Here is a 20,995-nt window from a genome sequence, read left to right on the forward strand (position 1 = left end):
ACTCTGGTACAGTAAACATGGTATTTGGTCCCTATGTGATGCTGACTCTGGATATAATAAATAGTGGCCGGTGCATGTGTCATATGTCAGTGTGAAACCCATAGTCTGCTGCTCTCTTCAGGCTGGTTGCAAGTGAGTTGATGCCTGATAACATTTGTAAGACAAGAAGTGTGGCACTGGCGCTGGATATACAGTGCTGTACAAATAAGCAGCCTGGGGAAAATGTAGGTCTACATCTGCCAAGCGCAATCACGCAATTAAACAGCATATTTCTGCACTCATGTTCCACATTGAATAAATATACAATTGCACGGCAGTGCCAGACTGTTAATCTTCTTTGCACAGAAGTCTACACCCTGGCAGGGATAAGCGGACACAAACAGGGTGGAGATTTCAACTAGTAAATGGACAACTGTATATTTTGGGTTTTCCTAAATTATGTCTCATTTACACAGCATGCCAACCCTACCTTCTGAAAACTCCCTCCACTCCAGTAATACCCATTCCGTCCACGATGTCTCGCGTTAAGCGGAAGGGGACGGTCTCCGGGGTTGGGAGGATCTTGCCTTGTTCAAAGGCAACGCCTGCAAAAAAAAAAAAAAAATTTTATATACCCCTTATATGGCAATCATCAAAAAAAATTGCAGTTTTAACTGAAAAGTATACCTAATGATAACTGGTTGATGGAGTAATAATAAGATGGTTACGCTAAGGTCTGATTAACAGACAACAACAGAACATTTCCAGAATCAGAGTGATGTTACAAGGCTTTTAATCCCTCTGTTGTAGCAGCACCACACTCCTCACCCATGCGTTGGAGGAACTTAGGGGAGGGGCTTCATGTTAATGCTGCTGAACAACAGTTACTGGGAATCTGCAGTCAAATAACAACCTGACAGATGCAAGTTACATAAGATATAGAGTGTGAGTGTGTGTGAGTGTGTGTGAGTGTGTGTGAGTGTGTGTGTGTGTGTGTGTGTGCGTGTGTGTGTACGACACATGGTCAATGACATGCAAATATTTCCAACTTGCATACACATTGAGGCTACGTTTGCAGTAGTGCTGTGTGATTCCGTTTCGGAAATGCATAAACACATTTTCATGCACATTCATACGCGTTTGTGCCTGTGTGCTTTTACATTAACTCTTATGCGAAAACGCACGCACATTTGCATGGAAAATTCGCATGGGATTTTACTATTAATTCAATTACATGCAAATCGCACACATGTGCTTGCGGTGTGCGAATTCTGATGGCTCTGCTTTGCAGATATTTTGTGCACAGCCCAGCGCGCAGATTTTTTTGCTAGTGGAAACAGGCCCATTGACTTGTATTGGTTAAGCGAATCTGCATGCAGAAAATGCATGCAAATTCGCGCTGGTTGAAACGGGCTCTGAATGCAGATTGGAACTTGGTCAATCAAATGCACTTCATGCCATTTTTGATTAGCCCAATACCTAGTTGCATAGAATGTGCGTGTAAATTCTACTTAAAATAAAAATATGATTTGCTAAAATGCTTCCTGACCCGCTATACCCGATTAGTGTATTCTGATGTACTACAGTTATCATACGTATTGGTATCTTGCACTTTATGTAATTTGACACATTTTGATCTCTCTGATGTGAGATACATATTCTGCTTCCAACAATGCATGATAAACTATGTAGCATGAAAGTATACTTCAACAATACACGTTTAAGAAAAATACAATTACCCGTATATTCCGGCGTATAAGACGACCCCCCCAACTTTTCAAGTTAAAATATAGAGCTTGGGATATAGTTGCTGTATAAAACTACCCTGTCACAGGACCCTTAGTGGTCGGAACACAAATTGCCTTCCAATCAGTTTCAGCGCACAAATCATGCAAGCTGTGGTCGCGATCAGTGGGCAGAAACCGATGGAATTTGGACAGCAGCCCAACTAGAAGGGAGCCTGTGGGTTACGGTAATTACAACTTACACACTATTTCAGGGTATAACTGCCACCACCTCTTACCATGGGACAGAGGAGCCCACTGACTGTCTGAGCCTAGATCTACAAATAAAAACGGTTAAACACACTCTATTCTGTCTAGCTAGAATCAGTACAAGAGTAGCGTCTCTTCAGAGACCTGAGTTCAGTTTCTGTGTATGGCTGTATAGCAGGTGTAGCGGACAGTAAAAGACTTTGATAAAGTCTTTATTTACGTGTTATATAAATAATATATACAGAAAATCGTTAAAATCAACAATTATAGAAACATTAATAGCCAGTATGAAATAAAAAGGGGAGAAAATACTTTGTGGAAATATGTCCGTTCTGGGAAAATCATAAAGTTCCTGGTTTCCTTGCTGGGGAAATAGGAGCACATGGAAAATGTCCTTTGTTTCAGTCCAGGAAAATGGCTGCCAGCCGCATGGTCCTCTGGCTGGCTCAATCAGGTGGTGGTACACGGGAGGACTGAGGTCCGCCTGCCGGCCATGTCCTTTTGATGAAGCTGGTTCGGGGGTGTGGCAATGCCCGCCCCCTCTGAATTACCCACCAATGACAGTTCATTCCCTCTGAGAGATTTTAGGTTTAAACTTATAAAATGCCGTAACTCATGAACGATACATGTCATATTTAGGTGGATAACCGATTCATACTTGTCGGAAAAAACTGATTAATATGATATCAGACGCGACTTGGGTAGCTTCTCAGGTTCCTGAGAAGATTTATACCGCAATAACTGGACGAGATATTGCCATGAATTTTATATCCGCACGTTGGGCAGACTTTAACGAATAAGACCATATGAATTTCATAGCTGTGCGATATACGTTTTTTCGTATACCGACAGGAAATCATACCACACATGCTTTCAGATCTGCCCTTCATCGGTGCCATGAAGTCTGTGTAAAAGCAGGTTTTGAATAGCCTCCTGCTGTGAGTAGCTTCCTTGCTCTCCCTGCATGAAAAGGGCTCACCAAATGGTGGGCAATTGACATCTGCCTGAGGTAATTAAAAATAAACATTCTCTGGGACACAGGCCTGGCCCAAGCTAATTAACAAATCAAAATACATCCTGCACCCAAGTACTGCTAGCTCTCTGTGTGAGCAAAGAGGGAGCCCAGATTGACTGCAGATGCTCCTAGACAACCCATCTAGATTCTAGCACGTCAATGGCAATCGGTGCAATAAACCGATTGCGATCTCGTTTCTCACAGCTGTTCCGTGACATATACCTCTTCCAATGCACTTCAAATAAAAATCATATACTAATGCTATATATGAACAGATACTGGTGCTGTACTGTATGTGGTACCCAGTATATAACAGTATATAGGTGATTGACTGGTTGGATTCGCAACTCTCTCCTAAGTGGATTGGTCAGCTCTCCTTGTCTCCCTGTTTATCAGAGCGGTATAGAAGAATAGATTGCTCAGTGCCCATAAAACACACTTCTTCACCCTTCTGGCCCGCCCTTGTATCCTATTTACCTTCTTCTCTGCCTCTCAGATCTCGCACATGCTTGCCTGCGCCGCTTCACTACAATACTCAGCAGCGAGATCTGAGAGGCAGTAACAGGATAGGGCATATCACCCCGCATCAATGACACCCCGCGTACAAGACGACCCCTGACTTTTCAGATGATTTTCAAGGGTTAAAAAGTAGTCTTATACACCAGAATATACTGTAAAACTATTTGCATCTCTAGCAATTACTGCTCTTTGGGGCATGAGCTGAGAGTTTAGGGCCCAGATATAGGAGCAGACGGACTTGCTTACCAACAAGACAAGAAACGGCCCCCTGTGAGGTGGTCTTTAGAGGGGAACCTGAAGTGAGTGTGATATGGAGGCCGCCATATTAGAACACTGAAGATCGCCTGGCTGTACTGCTGATCCTCTGTCTTTAATACTTTTAGCCATATACCCCTGAACAAGCATGCAGCAGATCTGATGTTACTGAGTAAAGTCTGACTGGATTAGCTGCATGCTTGTTTCAGGTGAGTGATTCAGAAACTACTGCAGCAGGAGTGCCAGGTAAATATGGCAGCCTCCCCATCCCTCTCTCTTCAGGTCCCTTGTAACAGAAAATTAGAGATAAAGAAGTCTCCACTGTTCCTTTTTTCCCCCCTTCTGTAATGATACTTTCTGATCTTATATTAACCCATATACCGTATATACTCGAATACAAGTCGACCTCGTCTATAAGTCGACTACAATATTCAACCCTCTTAAACTGGAATTTTTTATTGACTCAAGTATAAGTCTATCCAAGAAAGTTAATGGCTGCACTTGGGGCTCAGGAGCGGTTAATGACTGCACTGCATTCAGTATTACAGCCATTAACCCCTCCTGTCCCCTAAGTGCAGCCAATACCTCCTCAAGGCCCCAATGAGCTGCAATTATTCACTCCCTTTTATGCAGCTCAAGTCCCCCCCCGTCCCTTTCCTTGTTAATTGCTGTGGCCAGGACTTTCAAACCTGTGTTTTCTTGGCATTTCCTTTATCAGGAAAGTGTCACCTACCACAGGGTTAATTGCTGTAAATGGGAATATCACTGCTAGTACACACATTACTCTGTGCTAAGTGTTGCCCATGACTCGTGTACAAGTCGACCCCTATACTTTTATGAAGTGAATCAGACCTAAATTTCTAGACTTATACTCGAGTATATACAGTACATAATAAAAATCATAGCACAATTTTGAAATGTCCTGTATCCACAAGAGCTGAATGCCTTACCCAAGTCAATGTGTACGAGCTCCGCTGTTTCTTCATCTATGAGGATGTTCTGGACGTGTCTGTCTCCCAGTCCAACAATGTACCCCACTGACAGCAGAGAGACAAAACACAAACGCTTTAGGAGTGAGTTATGGTCTATCGGTGACAATAATTGTTGCAAAATGACCACTAAGTATAATGAGAAATCAATATATTTGAGTGTAAACATAAACACCCCCCCCCGCCGAGGTATCAGGTAAAAATAATAAATATTTGTTGGTTGCTGTGGGCAACAATACTACACCTTTGTTCGGCACCATATCACAGAACCGGTGATAACTTGACACTCATCACAGCAGCAGCCACAGAGATATAACTGATAGAAGTCTTCAAACTTTAAGGAGTTTATTTGACAATATAGATATACAGGTGTGTGCATCAGAAATCTTCATTACATGTTCATACCTCAGCAAAGTAATCAATCCTAAGGGCTCTTCGTTTTCTGCAGTGTAACGCAAAGTCGAAACTTTGCGTTAACCAAGGTAAAATGAAAGTCTGTAGACTTCCATTTAACTTTTCACACCCGACGCTGCATTTCGGTGCGTTGCGGTTCGAGCTGGCTTTTCCCATCGGGTGTATTAATAGTTACCGCCGCTGATTGCGTCGCACCTCAACATCCAGACGACATGCTGCAGGCAAAATTGGCTCTAGACTGTGATCCATAGACTACAATCTCATAGGCATCAGCCTATGAGAGGGATTAGATTGTGAGACACTCCTAGGGACAGTTAAGTAACAAGAAGGCTGTTCCCTGTACAGTGCTGCGCTAGATCACAGCACTGTACAAGTGTTTATTGCTTTTTTCCCCCTCTATTTCAGCCTGCCAGCTCCAATCGCGGCTGGCAGGCTGATGACAGATCCCCGCAGTGTTTATCCAAAAGGAACGTGAGCACCAACGAGCGCACGTTCCTTGCTAACCCTGCCCACCGCACTTTGAAGCCAATCTGCGTTAGGCGGTCCCCAGCAAGCCAAGTTTCCACCGCTGATAGGCATTAGGCGGTCGGGAGCTGGTTAAAAGCAATGTGAACAGACCTCATCGATTAACATAGGATCCATTCACTTCCGTTAGGATCCAGTCCGCTAAGTTTTGCTAAATGGACAGTTTTTAAGTCCAGTGTGAACCGGGCCTTAATCAGAACCCATTGTATTAGGGCCACAGTGGGTTGCACAGCATACAGAACTGGCAGATATGGGTCCTGGCGTGATTCTGTCAGAGCCCAATCAGTGCTAACTCTAGGGGCTTGATTCACAAAGACAAACAGCAAGCCTTATCCAAGTTAACACGCCTTATCAGAGATAACACGCCTTATCAGAGTTAACAAACTTTATCAGAGTAGCATAGCAAGCGCTACAAACTTATGCCTGCTAATTGGCAATGACGAGATCTCCACTCATCCTGCCGAGCCCCTGCGGGTGCGTAGTGCTCGCTATGCTGCTCTGATAAGGTGTGTTATCTCTGATAAAGCGTTTTAACTCGGGATAAGGCATGCTATTTGTGTTAAGGGGTCCATACCCTGGTCGATTTCAGCCGTCAGTCGACCGATCGATTCAATCAAATCGATCGATCGAAAATTGATTGCCGGTCGATTGGCCGATCGATCGATTTGCGTCCGATTTCTAGGTCAATCTGCTACTGCCAGCAGATCAATGGCCCATAGAGTTGCATTGGATCTAATGGTCCAATAATGCATTTATATCGATTTCCAATAGATTTCAATCTGAAATCTGTTGGAAATCTGTTCCTAGTGTGTGGCACACATCAGACAGATTTCTGTCAGATTCCGACTTGACATGCATCTGACAGAAAGCTATCTGATTGTCAAATCTGCTGCAAATCTATAAGTGTATGGCCACCTTTAGTGAATCAAGCCCAATCAGTGCAATAGGGGCAGATAAGATGACCTTGTAATAAATGGGTTAAATATCGGATTTAGAGTTGGGAAAGTCAGTCTTCTGTATGTCTCATCATCAGTTTTGAGTAACATTGCTGAACATGGGGATTTCTGGCTACAAGTGAGAGGAGGTCACACGTCCACACGGGAGCTGGCAGGAGGGTAGACCTACCTATGGATGAAGTGGCGACGCTGCGTGTGTAAGCCAAACGCTTCTCAAACCAAACCGCGGGATCCAGGAACTTCTCCATGCAGAAGTAGCGGAACACGGGCTGGAAATGGCTGCAGACATCTAGGAAGGCTTGGTACTTGTCTTCCAGCCGCCCTCTCTGTACATCCTGGAAATGAGAGACTAGAGACGTTAGAGGGGAACTACGGCCAGCGTAAAAAGTAACAGTAAGCCAAAACTTGCACATCATGGGGGGTTTTTTAATCGAAATTCTAGCAGTATGTGTAATAAAGATGCTTCAGCACTGTGCTCAATTATTATACAGACAAGACAAGTGACAAGACTATATATACTCTGTACAGCGCTGGGGAAGATGTCGGCGCTATATAAATACATAATATGAAATGGAGAAACAGCCGGCACCATCCAAGTCAATAATGCTCTTTTATTGAGATAAAAACATCTCAGCAGGTCACAGCGACGTTTCGAGGAAATCACCTCTTTATCAAGCTCGTGCTGAGGACAAGTCACAAATGAACAATACAAGTTGGCGCTTATATATCAAACATGGAAATGCAGCAGCCAATCACATACATTTTACATAATGCCCAATCATAATAGTCCGTAAGTTGCCGGACCTGATGGGGAACTTAGAGGCTGCTGCCTCATAGGTACATTCAAATGGGGCCCCTCCCATCCCCCGACACCCACCTTGGTAAACCGCCGCGGCCCTGCTGCATTTCCATGTTTGATATATAAGCGCCAACTTGTATTGTTCATTTGTGACTTGTCCTCAGCACGAGCTTGATAAAGAGGTGATTTCCTCGAAACGTCGCTGTGACCTGCTGAGATGTTTCTCCATTTCATGCAGTGTGATCCGGAGTGCTGCTGGATCTTGGCCTGGCACGTCAGACTAATTTAATACTAAGAGGAAGTGCTACACATTCTCTTCTACTATATATAAATACATAATAATAATAATAATAATAATAATAATAATATAGAAATGGGCATTAAAGTAAACCTGTGAGATCGAAAAGTGCCCAGGCAGAGCTTGCGTTCTATTTTTGATTATTTCACATGATGGAAACTGATTAGCAATAAGTGAGCCTATTACAAAGACAAACCATCATTTTCCTCTGGCACTGAATGCTGGTGAGATCAGCTGGTCGATAACGTGTGTGAGCGCCATCATCTGAATTGACCAGGTATTCACCGATAGGCACGGTCCCAGAGCACCACTCCAGCACCCCGCTCCTCTGAGACAGGGGCACCACCTGCAAGTAACACAAGGAAGCTGCTGTTATACCCCAATACAGACTGCAAAAACACGGAGATTAAAAATAATGAATTAATTGTATGTGATTGCTTTTAGCTAGTACCTAGACCAAATCATCTTTACTTGCAGGAACCCAGCCAAATGCTTCCTGTACTGCAGATCAGCCAAGACAAGGCACATATAACATTTCTATTGTGCTTTTCTCCTGGCAGACAAAGCTTATAAAGGTGGCCATACACTGGTCGATGTGCCATTAGATCGACCAGCTGACAGATCCCTATCTGATCAGATAGGGATCGTATGGCTGCCTTTACTGCAAACAGATTGTGAATCGATTTCAGCCTGAAACCGATCACAATCTGTTCAGCTGCTCCTGCCGCCTGTCCCCCCCCCCCCCGTATACATTACCTGAGGCTGGCTCCCGGGCGTCTTCTCCGCACTGCACCGCACCGCTGTTCTTGCTCCATCCCGGCGCTTCCTGTGTTACTCCGTGACCAGGAAGTTCAAATAGAGCGCCCTCTATTTCAACTTCCTGGTCACCGGAGTGACACAGGAAGTATAAGCGTACACTGGGACATGCGGAAATGCGGTGCAGCGAGGAGAAGAGGACCCCGGAGCCAGCTTCAGGTAATGTATACATGCTCGGATCGGGCCCGAATCGTACGCCGCAAGCGACGCGCTCCTACCGCCGGGCGATCGAGGGTAATTTCCCGCACGGCGCGATCGACGGACCGATCCGATTTCGGGAGGGAATCGGATCGGCGGGTGCGTTTAGCGCAAGCGATTGGCAGCAGATTCGATCCCAGGATCGGATCTGCTGTCGAAACGGCCGTGAATCGAGCCAGTGTATGGCCTGCTTAAAAGACTACACTGCAGAGTGTGCAAGAGTGTATGTTAGTTCCCTCCAATCTCCCCATAGCTGGCCCGGCAAGACGCGCACATGCAAAAAGGCCCCTGTGGTAATCTAAGCACTAGAGAAAGCCGCTAGTGGAATATCAGTAAAATTACCTATATTCCACTACCCAATTCCAATAGTAAAATATCAGTAATTTTCACCAATATTTAATGAACACCTAACTGTGTTCTCACACGAGCCCCCCCTCTACCGACGCTAAACTCTTGAACAGCAGGCAATGAAAGCACATATAGTTGCTAAGATGTTCACTGTGTGTGTTTAAAGAGATCAGCCTGTGTAATTAGTGGATATCTGCAAGTAATCAGCAAGTGTAAATCAGGGCTGTCAGCTCTGTCTGAACTATGCCGAGAGTCTCCCAGGAATGCTTAATTATATAAGTTGTAAAGAAGATTTTTTTTCTTTAATGGTTATGTTGTGGCTTACCATATCTTTTAGAGCAGAGAGGAAGTTCTGTGCTTAGGTTTGCTTTAACCCTAACAGATCCCTCTCCGTACTGCACAACTTGCCATTATTTCTGCCTAACCTTAAAGGGACACTGTAGGGGGGGTCGGGGGAAAATGAGTTGAACTTACCCGGGGCTTCTAATGGTCCTCCGCAGACACCCTGTGTCCGCGCAACCACTCACAGATGCTCCGACCCCGCCTCTGGTTCACTTCTGGAATTTCAGACTTTAAAGTCTGAAAACCACTGCCCCTGCGTTGCCGTGTCCTCGATCCCACTTATGTCACCAGGAGCGTACTGCGCAAGCCCAGTATAGTCGGTGCCTGCGCAGTATGCTCCTGGTGACATCAGTAGGATCGAGGACACGGCAACGCAGGCGCAGTGGTTTTCAGACTTTAAAGTCTGAAATTCTAGAAGTGAACCAGAGGCGGGGCCAAAGAATCGGGGAGTGGCTGCATGGGTAAGGGTGTCTGCGGAGGACCATTAGAACTCCCGGGTAAGTTCAACTCATTTTCCCCCGACCCCCCTACAGTATCCCTTTAACCTATTCTCACACAGGCTCTACTCTACTGAATCTTAATCCTATCCGTTCCCCTGCAAAAATGCCTAACCCTAAATCCCCCCCCCCCCCCCCCCCCACCATTCTCCTCCAATTCTGCAATGATTTGCTGCTAATTATACACCACAAAGGTTTGGACCACTACTATTTGTAGCTGCATTTTGTATGGTGGGTGGTCCTGGCACCACAAATTTATTTCCACTAAAACAACAACTTTCCACTTACAGCTGCTAATTGCACTATTAACATGGGCACATATGGCAGGCCCAAACTACCGTGTTGCCTCCAGCACCCAAATGACCTGATTAGCAGCCAGAGACCCCCAGCTACCTAATGCAGAGTAATATGCAGCAAAACATGCTGGAGAGGAAGAGCTATAGCCACCCAGGTGTCCTCCCTTCATACACTGCCACCCAGGTGTCCTCCCTTCATACACTGCCTCCCAAGTGTCCTCCCTTCATACACTGCCTCCCAAGTGTCCTCCAACCCTGCTCTGGTGACCGTTCTTCATTACAGATATGCCACAGTCCTTATTTCATGTTTGCTTTAACACTTCCCCTCTTCTCTCCCTTTACTGCACTACTTATCATCCCTGCGTAGCTCATTTCTGCTCTTCAGGCCACTTTATGTACCAGTAGTGGTGAGCCACAGAACACTGAACCACATGTGCCAGCATTTTGCCAGAACAGAAGTTAATAAGTAAATGCAAATTATTGGCATTTTAATCAAAACCTCAAATTAAAATACTGTATTTAAGTAAACTAAGACTAGCTTAGCTTTCAAGACTGCACTGCACCCTGCAATATGTCATTTCTCAGAAAGCTAGGCTTGGGAATTGAACGAGGGTCACCTTGTATCTGCGGATCGTTAATTTCCTCTTCCTCGTCTCGCTGTTCTTCTGTAACAAAGTATTACACATCTGGAACACCTGCTGCATCACCGCATCTTGTCTCAGATCATCTCGCCCCTTCCAAGGAAAAGGATGGATCATTATACAGAAAACATACAGAAAGATTCCCCTGACAATAACATTTCACATGGAGGACTAGAGGCACAGCTATGACCTTTCTTATAGGCCATGGCAGCTGTTTCTTTGCATCTGATGCCCCAGTCTTGTCCACCATCAGTGGCCATTACAAAGGAATCGCTCCAACAAACATTTTCTTTTACACAGGATGGAGCAAGAAAAAAAAACACTGTCCAAAAGGCGCAAAGCTGGGCCATTCGGTTTTACATTACAGTTCCAGTAAGCAGAGGTAATGCTTGTAGAATGCTTATATAAAGACAGTGCCCACAAATACTAGACACCTGAAAAGCCCCATCTACATGATATGATTCTTTGTGCGATTCGATTTCGATTCTATTTACAATCCGATTAAATCCGACATGTCCGATCGGGATTCAATTCAATTCGACTTGCCATTGCAAAACAAATTGAATCCCGATCGGACATGTCGGATTTAATCGAATCGTAAATAGAATCGTAATCAAATCGCACAAAGAATCGTATCGTGTAAATAGGGCTTAAAGCACTTTTCTACCATAGGACTCAAAAGCGCATAGGCTTGTCTCAGATCAGTACATCGTTGCGGTTTGTGATTGAGTGATTGCAGGCGTTGCAATTTGGTGTGGCAAGGTGTTCCGAAGTGTAGGCACAGCATGACATAAAGCTCTGGCTCTTAAAGTTTTGAATTAGATTTTGGTGTGTTCAAGTTATTCGATCCTGTAAATATGATGTTGTAAGAGTGACGCAGTTTCAAGAAATCCTTCAGGTATCCGGGGCCCACATCATGTAGAGATTTGAAGCATGCATGCCAGTTTTGAAGAGTGCAAATGCACAGTAGCTACCGATACAGTACATCAAGCATGAGGTATGAATGCTTGCGAGGATGCACAGTTAAAGGGTACCTGAAATAACACGTAGCATGATTCTTATCAATGCGACTATAGTCGAAGACTATATTAATATTGTATTACATCATGTGTTCTTTAGGAAATCATGATCACGTTAAGTTATACCATTAGAAACAACCAAGTTTCCCGGTTAGATTAGTTACTTATTTCTTCCATCCATTTTTGTTTGCATCCGTGACAATAATTAGATCTTCCTGTGTTTCCCTTTTCTTATTTTCACTGAAAGTTCTGCAAATCCTCGTCTCTCTGCAGTCAAAGTCCAGATACATTGCAATTCCTCCCAATACCTGATAAATGGTTGTAAAACTTGTGTGAGGCTGTGAAAAACATTCCTGCCAGCAAGGAAGAGGCAGTTCAGTAGGTCAATACTTTGCATGGAAGCTGAACAACAAAGAAACCTTTATTTTCAACCCTTAAAGTGGATTATACTCCCAAAACTAATGTTTCAGTAACTACTATTACAAAAAAGAACATTTGAAACCATTCCCAAGTATTCCCTGTGTGTAAAAACTTTTATTTTCACTGCAGAGAGCAGTACAGGCTTGCTGCCTAATCAGCAAATGTAATCATTGCCGTCTAGGACACACTCTCTGCCTGTGTCTTCACTCTGCCCACTTCCTTTTCAGCTGACGTGTCTCAGCTGTTGCCAGGGTGATGTGACTATTCAGCAGAGAGAGGGAGCAGAATCAAGACACAGGCAAAGAGATTAGCACGGTGGTATAGTGGTTAGCATCCTCGACTTGTGCTGGGTCCCTGGTTCGAATCCCAGCCAGGGCACTATCTGCACAGAGTTTGTATGTTCTACCCGCGTCTGTGTGGGTTTCCTCAGGGCACTCCGGTTTACTCCCACAACCCAAAACCATATAGACAAGTTACTAGGCTTCCCCTAAAAATTTGCTCCAGACCACGATACATATACTACATGATACATACTTGATTGCGCACTCTACCCAGAGTAATGTGAACATCTCTTACTGTGACTACCACTCCAGTGTATCATCTGGCATCCTATTAGTGCCTAGTTACATAGTTATTTGGGTTGAAAAAAAGACATACGTCCATCGAGTTCAACCAGAGAACAAAGTACAACACCAGGCTGCTCCCTCACATATCCCCCTGTTGATCCAGAGGAAGGCGAAAAACCCTTACAAGGCATGGTCCAATTAGCCCCAAAAGGGAAAAAATTCCTTCCTGACCCCAGATGGCAATCAGATAAAATCCCTGGATCAACATCACTGGGCATTACCTAGTAATTATAGCCATGGATGTCTTTCCATTCAAGGAAAGCATCTAAGCCCCCTTTAAATGCAGATATTTGCCATAACTACTTCCTGTGGCAATGCATTCCACATCTTATGCTGGGCATACACGGTTCGTTTGAAATTATCAATCGAGCCGCTGATGGCTCGATTATAATTTCCGACCTGTCCGATACCCCGCCGGATCGATTCCGCACTCGATACCGGCGGGGAGAACAAAAGAATAAATGTACGGGAGATAAGAAATGCCCGCGGGGACGAGCAGGAATCGATCCGGGCGGCCGCGGGGACGAGCATAATCGACCTGTGTATTCTCACCATCAATCACTCTTATGCCTAGTACACACCATACAATATTCTGTTAGATTTTTCTGTTAGATTTTCTGAAAGATTTTCTGTAATTAGATTATTTTCTGTAAAGTACTGGTAGAGATTGGTCATTATCTCTGGTGCATTGACTTCTGGTTATCTCCTGCTGAGTAGAGCAATGCTTAATTAGATAGATGATTAGATAGATAATTTCTAACATGTTGGAAATTATCTATCTGGCAGGTAAATCTTACAGAAAATTGTATGGTGTGTACTAGGCATAACTGTGAAGAACCCTTTCCTAAATATATGGCTAACTTTTTCCTCCATGCGCAGATCATGTCCTCTAGTCCTTTGAGAAGGCCTAAGGACAATAAGCTCATCCGTCAAGCTTTTATATTGCCCTCTGATGTATTTATACATGTTAATTAGATCCCCTCTAAGGCGTCTTTTCTCTAACCTAAATAAACCCAGTTTATGTCACCTTTTTTGGTAAGTACCTGTATTGTGCTCTGTACCTTATTACCTGTATTGTGTTGTCGGTCACCCATTATCATTGTCTGTAATCTTATGTATTGTACAGCACTGCATAATATGTTGGCGCTATATAAATCCTATAAACAATAATAATATGACTATGGGATTAGAGTATGAGCCCCTCTGAGGGACAGTTAGAGTGGACCCAAATTAAAAATACAAGATTTCAGAAATAAAATCTATTTTCTAAATTATAAAAATAAATAGCAGCCTTTTTTCAGCTGCATGATGACAAATAATAAATATTTTACATTTATTGGAGAAACCCTTCCCTTCCTTTCATATTGCCGGGACAGAATCTGACAGACTGGTGGAGTAGGAGGTGTCCAGCAAAGGAGGAATTGCTAATGGCTGCCACCTGTATAACCCTAGTTATGAAAAGAGAAGGGTGAAAAGCATGCACTGAAATGCTCATAGGCTTGAAGAAGTGTTTATTTATCTTTGTATGTGTCAGAGTGGTGCAACGAAATATTTTGAATTAAAAAAATGTTTGGTTTGGGTCCGCTTTAAGTGACAAGACAATATGCTCTGTACAGCTCTGCGGAAGATGGCGCTATATAAATACTAAATAATAATAATTATTAGCAATTCTGTACTACTCTCTGTCTGCAGTGAAAATAAACATGTTTACACACAGGGAATACATGGGAATGGTTTCAAATGTTCTTTTATACACCTAAGAGTAATTACTGAACTTTTAGTTTTGGTAGTATAATCCCACTTTAACCACTCCAGCCTTCAGTCGTTTTCACTTTATGCATCCAAGCAATTATCACCTCCCATTCATTAGCCTATAACTTTATCACTACTTATCACAATGAACTGATCTATATCTTGTTTTTCCCGCCACCAATTAGGGCCCGTTCACACTTGCAATCGCAGAACGCCGGCGATTACCGCCGGCGTGGCGGGAGTGATTTTCCCGTGATTAGCGTGGAAAAATCACTGGACGTTGCGGCGGTTTTGGAGCGATCACGATTAGCGTGCTGTGCACGCTAATCACGATCGCTAATCTCGGAACGCTCGTCGCCGGCAAACCGCTGCATGCAGCGCGGTTGCGGTTATTACTAACCGCAACCGCGGCAGTGAGAACACTGCCACTCGCTACATTGTGTAGCGGTTCTTGCAGAACCGCTAGCAGTTTGCCGTGAGCGGGAATCGCACGATTCCCGCTCAGGTGAGAACGGGCCCTTAAGTTTTCTTTGGGTGGTACATTTTGCTAAGAGCCACTTTACTGTAAATGCATTTTAACAGGAAGAATAAGAAAAAAAACTGAAAAAATTCATTTCTTCTCAGTTTTCGGCCATTATAGTTTTAAAATAATACATGCCTCCATAATTAAAACCCACGTATTGTATTTGCCTAATAGTCCCGAGCATTACACCATTTAAATTATGTCCCTATCACAATGCATGGCGACAATATTTTATTTGGAAATAAAAGTGCATTTTTTTTCCGTTTTGCATCTATCACTATTTACAAGCTAATAATTAAACAAAAATAGAAATATTTCATCTTTACATGGATATTTAAAAAGTTTAGACCCTTAGGTAAATATTTAGGCGTTTGCTTTTTTTTATTGTAATGTTTTTTTTAATTAAACATCTTATTTGGGTATTTTTGGGAGGGTGGGATTTAAATAGTAATTTTTTTATGTAAATATGTGATTTTTTTTTACATGTAAATGTAGTTTTATTTTTTGGCCACAGGATGGCAACCTTGAGTTTGTTTACATGACGTCACTCTAAGCGTAACATGTACGCTTAGAGGGAAGTAGGGGGACATAAGAGGCAGAAAAAGCGAGGCTTCCGAGAGAAGCAGTCACTTTTTCTGCCGGGGAGAGGAATCAATCATCGGGCACCATGTCCCGATTGATTGATTGATTCCTGGGCTAACGATCTGTGGCTGGGAGCGAGCGCGCACGCGATCGGCCATGGGAGCGCATATGGCTTTCTGGATGTAGCCTCTACGTCCAGAAGGCTTAAATAGTTAAAGAGACTAACGAGAAAAAAAAAACCTCTGGGGATGCTTGCCTCGGGAGTCCCAATGAGGCTTCCCCGTCCTCTTTAGCTTGGGCGACTCCAGCGCTGGCTCCCCCAAAACCTGCTCAACAAGCTTGACAAGCGGCACAATATTTACCTACCGCGATCCAGCGCAGTCGCAGCTCTTCGTTCAGGCTAAGGAGGAAATAGCCGAACCCAATTGTATCCACTCTATTGCGCAGACGAGAGTCCTTTGCCCCTGCACAGTAGAGCGGATACGATCGGGCTCGGCTATTTCCTCCTTAGCCCGAACGAAGGGCCACTACTGAGCCTGCGCTGGATTGTGGTAGGTAAATATTTACCTCACCACTGTTTGGGGGGATCAAAGCGCTGAATTGCCGGGATGGAGGAGGATGGGGGAAGCCGCATTAGGATCCAGAGGCTTCCCCCCCCCTCCTGAGGTAAGTATAACCCAGAGGGGTTTTTTTCATTACAGGTTTTCTTTAAAACCAAAATAAGAATCAGATTCCAAATTATTTCTATAGATGCAAATGTTTATCTCATGTTATTTTCACTTCAGGTTTCCTTTTAAAAGAGCCATCAGTTTGGAAGGATTGAGCTTTCAGTTGCCGTCATGCTTGTTTTCAGTTAGTTGGAAACCTCATTGTTTGCAGATTCAGCAGTGTCAGGACTGCAGTCATGCTTTATTCTTCACTACTTGCATATTCTGCTGACAATTCATTCCAGCCACTTCCCAGTCACGGATATTGCTGCCTTTACACTCCTGTCAGTCAGTTTGTGGCTCATTCTTAAACTTTCAGTGTTTCAGAGGATAGAAAAAAGCTCTATATCAGCAGTATGGAAATAGCAAACAAGGAACGGGGCTGCGGCTCTATCGCAAGCTGCTGTCTAAAATATGACAAGTTTCTGCTATTGTTTCCAATTCTTAAAATGTACCTGAGACAGGATGATTTAAAAAAAACAACAATACATACCTAGGGGTTTCTCCAGCCCCATCTCTCCAAATGTCGTCCTGCGCCAACTGGATCTAAAAGTCTTTCAGTCTTGGCCAGTTGGCGCAGGAGGGCCACACACATTCCCTTTGCAGTTGTACTGCGCAGGCACACAACACTTCTGGTGACGGCAGAGTGCGCGCAGCCGGACATGTGCAGTGCGCCTTAGACCAGAGGACTTTGTAGCCGAACTGCGGAGGATCCAGGAGGTGCAGGACGATGGCAAGAGAGAGCGATCAACCTGGAGGGGGCTGGAGAATGCCCCAGGTATGTAAAAAAATGTTTTTAAAAATGTGGGTATTTTATAAACTTCCTATTTGTGCACCTCTAGCAAAAAAATAATACATTAAAAAGAGGGAAGCCAGAGTCGGACTGCCCTTACTAATCAAAAGCATTTGGTTTTGTTCAGTTTTTGGCACTAGTCTAGTTTAGGGGACCCAGCAGGAAACCTCATAAGGAAATTCAGCCAACATAATTGGGTGGAGGGTTCCCTCTCGAACGGCTACGTTTCAGATAGGTTGTAGTAAACTATGCCCATGCTATTTGGCCAATCACAACGCTTTATGCTGTAAAAGGTGCTGTGATTTGAGAACCGTTCCCTATGAGGATTCCTGCTGGGTCCCCTGAACTAGACCAGCACCCACTTTTTTCCTGTTTGTGTTGGTGTAGATAAGCCATACTTGTGAGGAATCTCCCATATATTTTACTCTTCCATCATCCAGAGGCTTCCCTCCACCCTGATAAGTATCTATTGTTTCCTTTTATTCCCCATAGGCTTGCTTTAAGCCTCATGCTTTCTGGTTATATCCCTGCTTCATTCCTTCCCAGTATCCTGCAAATGCAGAGCCAGAGCCACAGTCACTTTTTAACACCGCGTGTGACGTGTGGCTGTTTCAGATGCCGCACTTGTGTCTCTTTATAGCTACCTACTTTCCCAGCATTGTTCTAGAGAATCCCGGGAAGTCAGCAGCTAAGCACACTCAATCCACAACCAACCAACAAGCCACAGTAAAAACTAATACATTTTTACCAAGGCTGTTTAATTTGAACAACTGAAGCTCCTGGCCTGTATCTGCAGGATTTTATACATAGCACGTCTGCCACATTGCTGGCGGATTAAAGGGTCACCATCATGAAAAATTGAAAAATCTAAAATACAAACATACTGTATATAAGAAATACATTTATCCTAGATTAAAATGCACTATAAATTGCTTTTCTATGTTGCGGTAACTTACAATAGGTGGTAAAATTCTGGCAGATCTGACAGGTTTTGGACTGGTCTTTCTCCTCATAGGTGATTCTCAGTTTTTCTTTATTTTTTAAAATCACATACTTAACAGCAGTTGCTCAGTGCAACTGCCAAAGTGGTGTGCAATTGATTAGGCAGGCTGGCCGACATTTTTGTACAGATCCTTTCAAGGGATTGCTATTGTATGGAATAAAGGCGATACTGAGAATCCCCCATGAAGAAATAGATTAGTCCTAACCTGACAGAACTTACTGCCTACTGTAAGTGTCAGCAACATAGGAGAAAAATTATAGTGCATTTTACTCCTGGAGAAATGTACTTCTTGTAAGTGTGTGTACACATGTATTTTACATTTTAGAATGTTCCCCAATAGTGGTCCTTTAAACTAGACAATGAAGCAAAAACACATTATGGTAAAATGATTTGTATGTGTAGTACAGCTCAGAAATAAAACATTAGGAGCAGAGACATAAGTCTAATATTGTTTCCAGTACAGGAAGAGTTAAGAAACTCCAGTTCTCTATGCAAAAGAGCCATTGAGCTCCATGACTTTCAAAGTCGCAGAGAGCTCTGTTTTTCGAAGCTTGTTATCTCAAGTGTCAGTCGTATCGTCTTTTTCTCTCCAGAGGAGCATTTAGAATGCTGAGTAGTGTGTAAACTGCAAATACTAGAGAATGATGCAATGTTACAAAAAAAACACTATGTAGCTGAAAATAAAAATGAGAATATTTTCTTTGGTACTAATGTTCTAGTAATTATCCGTACTACACAACCAATTCATTATATCATAATTTTTTTTCCCCGCTTTAATGTCTCTCTAAATAACTGCATGAAAAAGCTGGGTTATGGACATTCCAAATAAAGTGCTCGGTGAGAGTATTCATGCTGGATGGTCTGTCCAGGCACAGCCTATGTGCAGATATGTCTCTAGAAGTGAAATAAAGGCAGAGTCATTGCAATGAACAGCACTGGCGCTACCTTGACAAGCTGTCTCCGCTCTCTCCCATCAGAGCCCACACAGTCTATTATTTTTGGCAGATTTAGGCCTCCAGCCAGGCGGAACTCAGGCTTGAAAGATCGAACTGTCACCAGGTTCTCGTACTTCCCACTGGGATCCACCTGAGCACAGGAGAGAGAAGACGAACATGAGGAACAAACTCATCACTTTACTAATTCACACCAGCTACAAACGCTGATAACATCTCTACACTGCCGGCATCCAAACCTAATGATGTTCTGCTTGTGGCTGGCAGTATTTTCACTGCTAGAAGAACACTGTGCTGTACACAGATCATAATACTACTGCAGAAACAAGAGTCAATCATGGATTCAACTTTTCTGAAAAAAACGGTTGTAAACACAATTTTATTTAAAGAGACTCCGTAACAAAAATTGCATCCTGTTTTTTATCATCCTACAAGTTCCAAAAGCTATTCTAATGTGTTCTGGCTTACTGCAGCAAGTTATACTATCACAGTCTCTGTAATAAATCAACTTATCTCTCTCTTGTCAGACTTGTCAGCCTGTGTCTGGAAGGCTGCCAAGTTCTTCAGTGTTGTAATTCTGTGATGCATCTCCCCCCTCCTGGCCCCTCTCTGCACACTGCCTGTGTGTTATTTAGATTAGTGCAGCTTCTCTCTGCTCTATTATCTTTTACAAGCTGGATAAATCCTCCTCTGAGCTGGCTGGGCTTTCACATACTGAGGAATTACATACAGGCAGATCTGTCTGCACTCTGCAGGAAGAAACAGCCTGACACTTCAGTGGAAGATAGCTGCAGGGGGAAAGAAACACACAAATGATCTCTTGAGATTCAAAAGGAAGGCTGTATACAGCCTGCTTGTGTATGGATGTATTTTCTATGTGTGGACATACTGTACATCAACCTACTTCCTGTTTTGGTGGCCATTTTGTTTGTTTATAAACAAACTTTTTAAAACTGTTTTTAACCACTTTTAATGCGGCGAGGAGCGGCGAAATTGTGACAGAGGTTAATAGGAGATGTCCCCTAACGCACTGGTATGTTTACTTTTGTGCGATTTTAACAATACAGATTCTCTTTAACATAACCAAACTCCGCTTTAGTCTTGAGTGTTTTTAAGAGACTCTGTGGTTATGGGAAAGCTTTAGTTTAGGCTTGTGTTTTCTACAATATCTCTCACCAAAGTGAGCACACCTCTCACATTTATGTAAATAATTATTACAGTGGAACCTTGGTTTGCTAGTATAATTTGTTCCAGAAACGAGCTTGTAATCCAAGCACTCCGAAAGTAGGTGGAGGAGAGCAAGGTCTCTTACAGCTAATCGCCGAAACACTACAGCTTTTTAAAGCGCTAGCGCAGTATTAACTATATGGCAGTGATCTCACTGCCGTGATCAGCGCTGATCACTAATCGCGCTACCTGCAGCTTTTTTCCGTGGGTTTAGAGCGATCGCGATTATAATGCTAAAAAAAAAACCCCGCTAATCGTGATCGCTCATCAATTGCGAAAGTGCACAGTGATTTTTCCGGGTTAATCACAGAAAAATCGCCGGCGCTAAGCGTTTGCTAGAGTGAATGGGCCTTAAATGAACTCCATGACCAAGAGAGTTAAGGCAGTGCTGGTAAACAATGGCGGACACAAAATATGGACACTTTGGGCAGAATTTTGACACTTCACTTAAAGCAGGAGGATAAGCCATACTATGCCAAGAAAGAAAAAAAAAAAAAAGCAACACATAT

At 43.4% G+C, this 20,995-nt stretch overlaps 1 protein-coding gene across 1 annotated transcript in view; it reads right to left on the reverse strand.

Moving 5' to 3' along the window:
• Positions 1 to 20,995, reverse strand: part of ATM (ATM serine/threonine kinase) — a 216,521-nt gene that overhangs the window by 12,426 nt on the left and 183,100 nt on the right. Inside the window, 6 exon segments of the mRNA XM_068266920.1 lie at positions 470 to 584; positions 4,713 to 4,799; positions 6,816 to 6,981; positions 7,940 to 8,089; positions 10,858 to 10,974; positions 19,252 to 19,392. Coding sequence (XP_068123021.1) covers positions 470 to 584; positions 4,713 to 4,799; positions 6,816 to 6,981; positions 7,940 to 8,089; positions 10,858 to 10,974; positions 19,252 to 19,392 — 776 coding nt within the window.

This window comes from Hyperolius riggenbachi, chromosome 2, assembly GCF_040937935.1.
Source record: "Hyperolius riggenbachi isolate aHypRig1 chromosome 2, aHypRig1.pri, whole genome shotgun sequence".
NCBI classification, from domain to species: domain Eukaryota; kingdom Metazoa; phylum Chordata; class Amphibia; order Anura; family Hyperoliidae; genus Hyperolius; species Hyperolius riggenbachi.